The sequence below is a fragment of the Cyprinodon variegatus genome, unplaced genomic scaffold (assembly GCF_000732505.1).
Source record: "Cyprinodon variegatus isolate N-32 unplaced genomic scaffold, C_variegatus-1.0 Scaffold771, whole genome shotgun sequence".
Taxonomy (NCBI): Eukaryota; Metazoa; Chordata; class Actinopteri; order Cyprinodontiformes; family Cyprinodontidae; genus Cyprinodon; species Cyprinodon variegatus.
The window spans coordinates 284237-295176 of NW_015151224.1; the positions used below are offsets into that span (position 1 = coordinate 284237).

At 37.9% G+C, this 10940-nt stretch overlaps 1 protein-coding gene across 1 annotated transcript in view; it reads left to right on the forward strand.

Moving 5' to 3' along the window:
* The window catches only part of eln (elastin), a 41440-nt gene that overhangs the window by 19032 nt on the left and 11468 nt on the right, over nt 1-10940 (forward strand). Inside the window, exons 28-43 of the mRNA XM_015395997.1 lie at nt 13-45; nt 164-214; nt 2327-2419; nt 2519-2566; nt 2688-2741; nt 2935-3021; nt 3127-3150; nt 3901-3921; nt 4589-4648; nt 5947-6195; nt 6289-6417; nt 6516-6548; nt 6623-6727; nt 6977-7258; nt 7343-7381; nt 10238-10927. Of these exons, the coding sequence (XP_015251483.1) occupies nt 13-45; nt 164-214; nt 2327-2419; nt 2519-2566; nt 2688-2741; nt 2935-3021; nt 3127-3150; nt 3901-3921; nt 4589-4648; nt 5947-6195; nt 6289-6417; nt 6516-6548; nt 6623-6727; nt 6977-7258; nt 7343-7381; nt 10238-10927 (1998 nt within the window). The remainder of the gene's footprint in view (nt 1-12; nt 46-163; nt 215-2326; nt 2420-2518; nt 2567-2687; nt 2742-2934; nt 3022-3126; nt 3151-3900; nt 3922-4588; nt 4649-5946; nt 6196-6288; nt 6418-6515; nt 6549-6622; nt 6728-6976; nt 7259-7342; nt 7382-10237; nt 10928-10940) is intronic.

Below are 10940 nucleotides of genomic sequence, written 5' to 3' on the forward strand. Positions count from 1 at the left end.
TCTTACACACAGGTTATCGACCTGGATCCAAACCTTCTAAATACGGTACGAAAAAAAAAAAAAGGATCTTTACGTTAAAAAAAAGCAACCCAGAAAAACTGCTAAGTGTTTAAAATCTTTAAAATCACAGGAAATGTATATTTTTATGCTTATTTTGGTAAAGGTCAAGTTGGGTCCAGTGGAGGTGGGGTCCTTGGAGGGGGAGCAGGACAAGGTGGTTAATTCTTCTGTTGGTGTTTGTGGTGGCAGGGCATTTTTTCCTCCTATACTGTCTGTAAACATAGTTTTGGGGTAATATGAAAGTGTATTACTTTTTTTTTTTAATCATGTAAACATAAATGTATTTTGTCTTATTAATTGTCTTCTATGAAGCCAAAAGACAAACAGTTGAAATCGTTATTTTGGGTCTATGAGGGCACAAGGGGAAATTGTATAAGCCTAAACCATCTTCATTAAGACTTGCTTTTTTAATAAGTCCTCCTTTTTTAGGGTGCTGTCCTGTCTCATTAGTTTCTTTGTTTGTTTGTTTTTCATATGACACTGTACAATGAAAGGACACAGGTTCTCTAAATCCTATTAAAGATCAGACCTGAGCATTTTATTAGCATAACCTTTAGTTGTCCATCACTGGCTCAGGGTACTCTTCAGAACATCCCATAATAAACATAAAGTTTCAGTTTAACAAACATGTCTGTACATGTTTTTATGATATTTGGAATAGAATTTGTTTGTGCACTTTTTATAAGTGTAATGAACACAGTCTTAACATGCTGCTAAGATGTTTGGCCTGTTAATTGAACTCACATTGCAGTGGTAAACATGCTGAATGAGTTCAGATTCGCTAAAAGCAGTAACATATAATCATTCACTTATTTAGCCCCTTTTCAAGTCAGGGGAGCCCTTTCACTACATTCAGCCATTGATGGTGAAAAGCTACATTGTAGCCACAGCTGTCCTGGGGCACACTGACAGAAGTGAAGCAGCCCCACACAGGCACCACCTGACCTCTGACCACCATCAGCAGGCAATGCAGGTGAATTGTCTTGCTAAAGGACTCAGAAACTGAGACGGATAGAGCAGAGGTTCAGACCGCTAATCTTCCAACTGCTGGAAGATCTCATGTATCTTTTGTCACTATCGCCCCAACAACACATTTCAATATTCTAAAAACAAACTTGCAAACAAGTTGCTTTTTTGAGGCACAGTTACAGAGTTTAGTCAAAGGATGCCTACATCAGCACAGTTTGTAGCAGTTTGTAGCACTGATGCCTTGCAGCAAGAAAGTCCCACGTTTGATTCCCGGCCTTGGTTCTTTCTGTACGGAGTTTGCATGTTCTCCTTGTGCATGCATGGGTTGTTTCTGGGTACTCTGCTTTCTTCCAGCACTTCAAAAACATAACTGCTAAGTTGATTGGCATCTTTAAATTGTCCTTCGGTGTGAGTGTCCACTGTCATGTGCCTCTGTGTTGCCCTGTGATAGAGCTGCCAGCAGTCCAGAGTGTACTCCACCTTCGACCCATGCACTGCTATAGATCTATAGACCCTGACAGACAAGCGGTATAAGATCACTGGGTGGATGGAGTTCAGTCAACAGCCTTAGTGGTTTCAACACCTAAAGACGCGTTATTGCCTTAACAAATTAGGCAGTGTCTTATGCCCTTAACTGTGAAGTGTTCAGTCAACAAAAACTGTTTTATTTTTTTGAAAATTCGGCTCTAAATATTTATCCCAGTTTTGGAAAAAAGGTACGGTTTGAGATGATGGTTGAAGATGGCTACCACATTATTAGTCGTCTGTGCAGGATGTTTTGCTTCCTGTTGGTGAAATTGAAGCAGTTTTATTGTTTATCCCCAGATTGTGGAACAGTTAAACCAGCCACATTTGACAAACAGAAGAAAGTGGTGCATTTAATGTCGTCTAGAAGAAATTTGTCAATAGATTTCTTCATCCATCCCTCTTCTTTCGCTTATGCCATCAGGGTCACAGTGTTTATCTTCACTATGGGTAAGAGGTGGGGTACACCTTTGACAGGTCGCCAGTCTGCTGCAAGGAAACACAGAAACATAACTTCATACACCATGCACACACACCTAAGGACAATTCAAAGAAGTCAATTAACCTATGTGTTTTGACTGTGAGGAAGCCGGAGTACCTGGAGAGAATCCATGCATGCACAGGGAGAACATGCAAACTCCATGCAGAAAGACCCGGGGCAGGGAATCAAACATGGAATCTTTTTGCTGTGATGCAACAGTGGTACAAACTGCACCACTGAGCAGCCCATCAATAGATATCTCTCTTTTTCCCTCATTTCTGGATCATTCAGGTGCTGTTCTACCCGGGACAGGAGTAGGAACCAGGGTTGGAGGCAATGAAACAATCAGCACTAGCGGTGCAAGACCAACACCGCGCCCTGGTGGTGAGCCTGTCTTTTGAAAAGTTAGCACAGTTATAATGCCCACTTAGAATTAATAATTTGATCATTTCCTTTGGACAACCATGTACCGCATTGGATCAGAAACAAGACCTGGAGCTCCGGATGGCACACCAACACCCGCAGCGGAATGTATCTCAATTTTTCTTTGTACACGCGTAAATAAAATAAACAAGAACATGATACAACCTCAGCTAAATGTTCTGTCTTTTATAATTAAGAACTTTGGTTGTTTTTTCTAATTATTTTCCAGTTGAGAGCGGTACTACCACTGTTTTGGAGGGCTCTGGCATTCCTGGAGGAGATGGTTTGTTAACTTTTTACAATCTTTTACATCGTCAAGAAACTTGTCTTAAATAGCATGTCCTTTCAATAAAAAAACAACAACACTGTTGTAACAACCTGATAGTTACCAAAGCAACATAAAACAAGATGATTTCTATCTCATTGCTGTGATTTTTTATAATAATAATAATTTGTGATATATCATACCAAAATAGGAGGGACAGTTGTAGGTGAGAGGCCAGTGGGAGGACATGGAGATGGTTTGAATGGAAGCAGTATTCCCATCATTGGATCAATTCCAGGTAATTCTGGCGGCGACCTCTCAAAAACAAAAATCCACATTGTTAAATTTCAAATATATTTTTGTATAATTGGAAGAGAAGTTGTTAATCATCTTTCTATAATAGGATTTAACGGGACCACAATTCCAGGTGAGAATCTTTATGTACTTTCAAAACCAGTATAACTATTTATTTTTGTCCAATGGAAATCAGGTTATGATATTACCCTCTCAGTATTTGCTGATAGTATCATATTGGCATATCCTGACCTAATTAATGTACTTTATATGAACATTATTTTCATAGACTTCCCATACAGGACCCCCATATGACAATAAAATGGCACTATTTATTTAAACAGTTTATGTTAACTAAAATTACCAAAAATTAATCTGAAAATGTTCAACCTTTCCCACAGTTCTGCAATAAATGTTCTTCCTTTTATTGGTAAAATTTATATGTATATAGACAGACAGACAGACAGACAGAATTTGTGATATATTTCAGAAATTCCTACAAATTATGGAAGCTGAACTGATTTCAAGTTTTCTTTGAAGCCTGGACTTCCCATTCAGACTTCCGTTCAATTAGAGTGCTATATTTTAAGAGGTTTATATTTTGCTACTTGTTATATGATACAAATAATAGCTTTAAATCTAATAGAAAATGAAGGACTTCTAGACCATCCCATTTTATTGATAGAACACATGTTTCTTACCTGTACATGATCTTGCTGATAACTTTTTTGAGAAAAAATCTCAATCTTTTATTATATTTACAATAAAAATTAAATTTATTTCAAATTACCGTAGTAAAGTTACATCTACAAGAAATCACATGTATTTTTCTAGTACAGAATTTGCGCTTAATTTCTGAACTTGTTGTTCTCATGTCTGACAGATTCCACAGGAGCTCCCTCTGGTAAGTTAACTTTAATAATAATGATCATCAAGATTTAATCTTTATAGACTTACAGTATAGACATTAATAAACTGAAATACTGTTTTCAAAATTGTTCAAGAAGAAAAGTAAACTAAAGTATTAAGAAGGTCCCAACATGATACTGCTATTCTTCCAACAAAATCTGAGTCTTTCAGAGTTTCTATATACTTAAAGCTTTTGCAGCTGTTAGTGGCCACTCCTTTTACCACAAAATAGTGGCGCTTGGTAAAAACCAAACCCAAAAGAGTTACTTTCAGGACTGCAAAATAATAATTTACTGAAACCTTTTGTGCTTAAAAAAAACAAACAAAAAAATAACATGTGTTTCTGACTTTACAGTTGGTGGTGCAGCAGTACATAGTTTCATAGTTTCATAGTTTCATATCTATCTATCTATCTATCTATCTATCTATCTATCTATCTATCTATCTATCTATCTATCTATCTATCTATCTATCTATCTATCTATCTAGATGTGTGTGTGTTAATTGTTTAAAAACTTTTTTCACTTTTCCATCTATTTTATTTCTTTATAATTTAACTGAAACAGGACTCCCCCCTAGTGGTGAGACTGGATCATTGCATTCATGTAGCTAAAGCCAATAGTAAAAAACTCACTTTGACTTCTTTACTTTGTTCTTTGCAGGTTCAGGTGGGGACCTGTCAGGTGGAGGGCTCTCACAAGCCAGACCTCTCAAACCTCCAGGTGAATTGAATTATGTTTTACTGTTATTAAGTTTGGAAACATGGTTAATAATATTTATATGTTTATTTATATTGCACTTCCAGCTCAAGAATACAATGTAAAAAGTACAAGCATAGTATGAGAAAATCCAAGTACCACACTTTAATTAAGAGAACAATGCCTTGCAAGAGTATGCCTTGAACTTTATCATATTTTCTAACATAACAATTACACACTTAAGTCACTCTTAAATTTACACTCACGTCCCTTTATTGCAATCAGTGTTTTACCTCTCCCTTTTAGCCTATATGGAAAAATGCAATGTGTGACAGAAAGCTGATACTACATATCAATCTGAGCACACCATTACCACAAAGAAACTTTGAGGCGAGATATGTTTCTCTGGTGATTATCTTTTCCTCAGAGCAGGGAATCTTTTCAGAGCTAATAAGAAAAAAAAACGATCAAGGTCAATTCAGGGTGTTGTGGGAAACAAATTACTTAACTATTTACTCCAGTTAAATAAACTGGAGTAAATTGTAAATGGAGTAATAGTACATAACATCTTTGTAAAGAGAGAACAAGACATCATACCGCCCTTACTGCTCGGTAATCTGCCCTGTTCTGATCTGGCCAGCATTTGTCTCCCTTCCTTACAATAATCGAAAGTATTCAGAGTCAAAGCAAACTACAGACACTTTGGTTAAACAGTAGCATGTTATGAATAAACCGTGAGAAAGGATCTTGCTTGGGAATAAGTATTTCTTGTATTTTATTCATTCATCCTCAGGGATGGCCTTGCATCTCTGCGGCTGAATGAATACAACTCAGAACTCATAAATCTGTATACATATATACCCACATAAAAAACATAAAAGGGAATTAATAGGATATACATTTTTTTTACCACCCCAAAGACAGTATTGTAAACGTGCAGAGGAGTTTAATCTGGGTAATTAAATCCTAAACATTCATCCATAACTACATTGCAAAATGAGGTGTTCAAAGCCAGCTTTTATTCAGTCAAACTGATTCCAAGCACATCTAGAGTCTTTGTCTATCTCCTGAGGTTTTTAAGCTGATAGAAACATACCCAAAATCTATTTGATGTGAAAATGTGTCTTAACACAGTATGGACTTAGAAAGACTTAACACGCTATACAAATATGCACTACGATCTGTTGGTCTTTTCCATAAAACACTAGTTAAAAGTTACAAACAAAGTGAGAAATAGTATGATCATTTTTGTAGGACAATGTTGCTGGAATATGTTTGGTCTTCGCCTCAAAGATTAGGTAATGTATTTGTTTGTCCAAAAGGTGTTCCTAGGGGTGACACGCCAGGCGAGGGAGATGGGGAAGGAGGTCCTGATGGGGAGAGTGATGGTAGGCAAAGCAGTGAAGGAAGACCAGGAGGAGTTGGAGGGAGCCCGACTGCAGCTGAGGGAGCAGGAAATGTCTCAGGCAGAGAAACAGGAGTACCAAGAGGGGACACTCCAGCCACTGGAATTGGAATCCAACCAGGGAGATCTGCTGGTGCAGTCGAAGGAACAGCGAAACCACCTAAAGGTCCAGATTTACTCAGATATAGAAAAATAAACAATTGGACTAGATTCCAAATGACAAAAATCCAAACAAAATAATGAACTTTTTTTCTCCAAGACGGGGCTCTAGCAGGAGGTGCAGGTGTTCAACCAGGTGGAGTTGGAGGTGGAACTGGAGGCACTGGGGTGGTGCCAGGGGCCGTTGGTTCTAGTGGAGTAGGAACAGGCATTGCAAAGCCTGGAAAAAGTGAGCAGCAAGTTTTAGTTCTAGAAAATGTTTTTAATTCACCCAAAGCTTATGTCTGTTTCATTAAACTTATTAATCTTATGTATTATCTTTTGCAGGCTACAATCCAGCTGGGGTTCTACCAGGTGGAGGTTTGTAAACGTAAACTCTGAAGTTAGGACGTAGCTCGAACTGCTGCACAACATATCCCTTATTTCCCACTCAGGTCAACGCTACCCCAATAGTGGCGGGTATGGTGCTGGTCCAGGAGGTTATGGAACTGGGCCTGGCGGGTTTGGAACTGGTCCAGGAGGTGTAGCACCAGGCTCAGGTAGAGTCACTGTTGGACCGGGAGGATATGGTGGCGGCATAGGACCTGATGGTAGATTCAAAGCTATAAAAAATGAAAAGTTCAGAGCGTTTAGATAAACAAGGAACCTGTCTGTAATTTGTGTTAAGCAGGTTCTAGATATGGCACCAGTTCTGTAACTGGCAAACCCTCAAAAAGTATGACAGCGTTGAATAAATGCAGTTTAAACACAGATGAAGGAACCTTGAACTGAACAGTATTTCTTTCTAGGTTATGGAGCTGGAGTTGGACCCGGCAGCTATGGTCCTGGTGTTGGACCTGGAAGCTCGCTCCCTGGAGGTGGTTACGGAACCAGTGGTACTGGTCAAGCTGGATTTGGACCAGGCGCTGCCAGCACAGGACTAGGAGGGGCTGGAAACAGACCAGGCACTTTTGGTCCAGGTGGTGTTGGCACTGGGCCAGGCAGCTTTGGACCTGGTGGAGCAGGGTCTATTCCTGGTGTTTATTCTGCTGGAGGTCAAGGACTAGGAACCAGAAAACCACCAAAAACAGGTAGAATAATAAATACATTAATGCTAATGAGACTTATTTATTTAACTAGCTGTGAAGCATTTCATGACATGAAACTCTGAACAGGCTATGGATCATCACTGGGTGGAGCTGGATACGGCCAAGGTATTTATTATTCATTTCTTCATTCGGTTAAATAGGAACCATGACATTTTTTTTATATCATAGTAAAACTAAATGTGCCAGATTTAACCAATAAATTAAAAATAACTTATTGGTTGATGGTACAACAATTTCAAAGGGAAAGCAAATAAAATTCAGCTTTTATTGAAAACTGAAGCGAAAAATTGTTTTAAAAAACAGCAACAACAATGCTTGAGTAAAAAATATGTAAAAATTAAAAAAATATACCAAAACCAAAGTGTTCACAGCGCTGATTTACCTTCAGATTGTCTCTGACTGAGCCATAAAGATAGAATATGAAGATAAAGTTTAGAAACCTTCCCAATATTTACAACCATTTACCAACAAGGCAGGCTGTCCACGTTTTGTTTCTCTCTTTGTATTTCACAGTCACCTCCGTTTTAAAAACAAGGCAAACAAGCACATATGAAATGAAGAAAATTTGAAATTACTCATTTACCATATTATAATACATTGCAAAGTTTTTTTTTGTGTGTGTGTATCTTTTTTTCATAGAAATTTTTAGAGCTCCATTTACTATGGGAAGCAGTTTAATTCAAAATTAAATAAATAAATACTGATATTGTTAAATTGTGATAAATATTACGTTAAATGCATAAATATCCCAATAAAATAAAACAAAATAAATATGTTCATATATTTTTTTTTTATTTTGATTATATTTCAATGTATTCATTTATTCAAAGATTTATTAATTGCACAATTTATCCATTTATTTTGTTTATAATAGAGTATTATTTTGTGACACTTTTATTCTTTAAAGCTACTTTACCTATTTGGTGACTTTTATTTTGTAATTTTAAGCTCCTTTTATTTCATGTTCTTATATATAAATTAGGGGGCAGATTTTTATCTAATGGGTTGTGCTAGTTAGGATTGGCAGAGTGTATCTGCTTTGCAGACTGAAGTACTCCATTAATGATGACCAATCAAGTGAGTGTTCCCTCTTGCAGAGCTGGTCTTGTCATTACCCAGTTTATATCGGAAGCATGATTGATTTTTTTTCTTTTTTTTTTTTTTTTTTTTTTTTTTATTACATTTTTTTCACAAACAAAACTTACAGGCTTTTATAGACTTGAAGACAGTTCAAGCAGAAAGTTAACAGTATCAATAATAAAAAATGCAAAAACAATAAAAGCCATACAAAAAAGAAGACAAAAAATAAGCTAAATGTCAGCTGGGGTCACATTATAATAAAGATTCTCTATATAATTACAAACTTTTAAAGAGTCACTTAACAGAGCTAGATTATTAAGAACGTACCATTGTACATTGGTTTAATTTGAGCGAATTTACACTTGTGAACAAAACATTTAGCCAAAATAAAAGAGAGAGCTTGCGAAGAGAGCTTTCCTGAGGTATTATACACTGTAGCTTTACGGGATTATACCAGACTATGGTCAGACCAAGGTAACATAAAGAGTTTGGCTAAACCCTAATTCTACCAGCACCATCATATTCCAATTAAAAGAAGGAAGATATCTGAGGCAAAACCACCACAGGCCAAAATAAATACATACTTATATATAGATAATTTCCCAAACACTGGAGGAAATTTATCATAATGATAAATATAGAGTGGTGGTTTGGAGGTTCTTTGCTCCTTCTAGGGAAAAAAAAAAATTATGTCTACTTGCAGGCTTCAACAACTAAATTGCTTAGACCCAATCCAGACCTTCCAATGCTGAATTTCGATAATATTTCAAACCTAAAAAGGGTACAACCAGGTTAATGACTTAAGACACATTTTCACACAAGGCAATGTTTCTGTATTCTTTTTTTTTTTTTACCTAAAATAAGGGATGGATAATAATTTGATACGAATATATATAGCAATATACTTTAATTCAATAATAGTGATATAACTTTTAACGTTACTGATATGTCAATATACATAAACATCTATTAATACAACATTTGTCACTGACTAGTAATCTGTTTTTTTAAACAAAATATAAAACCAAACAAAACAAGCTATTCAATATAACAGTATATATTAAATAAGTTTGAGATCAAGTCCAACTTTTGTTCTGAAAAACAACATATTTAGTTTTTCTCTTTTTTCAACAGACAACATTTAAAAAGCATACACCTAGTTGAATTCAAAGCAGATGTAAGGATAAAAGATACTTCTTAGACATTTTTTCCATGTGTATAAATAATCATTTAACATCTGGTGTGAGTGATGTAATATAATTTAATGTAGAAAATGAATGTAAGGAGCAAATAAGACTATCCAAGAACAGAGCTGTGAGGGACTTCTAAAAAGCAAGGTAAGCTTTTAAGTAGAGAGCCATTGTTGGGACAAAGGTTTAAGCTCAAGTTTTCTCTCTAGGGGGAGCCGCTAAAGGTCGGACTAGCTCTGAAATTTGGGAGGTCTAAGTAGATTTCACCAAAAATTGTGCTAACAACATCAATAACGGAGATAGCTTTGGGGAGATGTAGGAGTAGGGTGCAAAAATTTGCCCTGCAGCTGGAGGGTTGCCAGTTAAAACTCTACTTCCATCCGAGTTGTTGTGCCTTTGGGCAAAACACTTCACTCGCATTGCCTACTAATTTATATTTTGGTAAATGTGCCGCTTGTATATGGTGTCACCTTGCTTCTCTTAGTGTCCTAAGTGTTCTAAGAGTTTCATAAATAAATATGTCTAAAGATTTCTTTTTGACAAAATAAATAACCTTTAAAAGATATAAAAAGAAAACTAAAGGTAACACTAAATGAATACTAATATTAATAATAATGAAAACTGCTCTGGACCTGTGTCATTGTGTCTTTGGCTTCTGTGCATATTTATCAAATCAACTATGTTACTACAGGTACTGGACCTGGCAGATACGGACCTGGTGTTGTTGGGCCTGGAGGAGTCTCACCAGGTGGAGCCGGCACAGGAACCGGAGGCTTTGGACCAGGTGGTGCTGGAACTGGAACCGGAGGCTTTGGACCAGGTGGCACTGGAACTGGAGGCTTCAGACCCGGTGGAACTGGAACTGGAGGCTTCGGACCAGGTGGAGCCGGCACAGGAACAGGAGGCTTTGGACCAGGTGGTGCTGGAACCGGAGGTTTTGGACCAGGTGGTGCTGGGACTGGAACGAGAGGTTTTGGACCAGGTGGTACTGGCACAGGAACTGGAGGCATTGGACCAGGAAGCCAGACTTTGGGAAAAAGAAAGCCCTTTAAATCTGGAGCTGGCACAGGACCTGGAGGCTTTGGACCAGGTGGTGCTGGCACAGGAACTGGAGGCTTTGGACCAGGAGGCACTGGCACAGGAACTGGCGGCTTTGGACCAGGAGGTGCTGGCACAGGAAGTAGAGGCTTTGGACCAGGAGGTGCTGGTACAGGAACTGGAGGCTTTGGACCAGGAGGCACTGGCACAGGAACTGGCGGCTTTGGACCAGGAGGTGCTGGCACAGGAACTGGAGGCTTTGGACCAGGAGGTGCTGGCCAGGGAACTGGAGGCTTTGGACCAGGAGGTGCTGGCACAGGAACTGGAGGCTTTGGACCAGGAGGTGCTGGCACAGG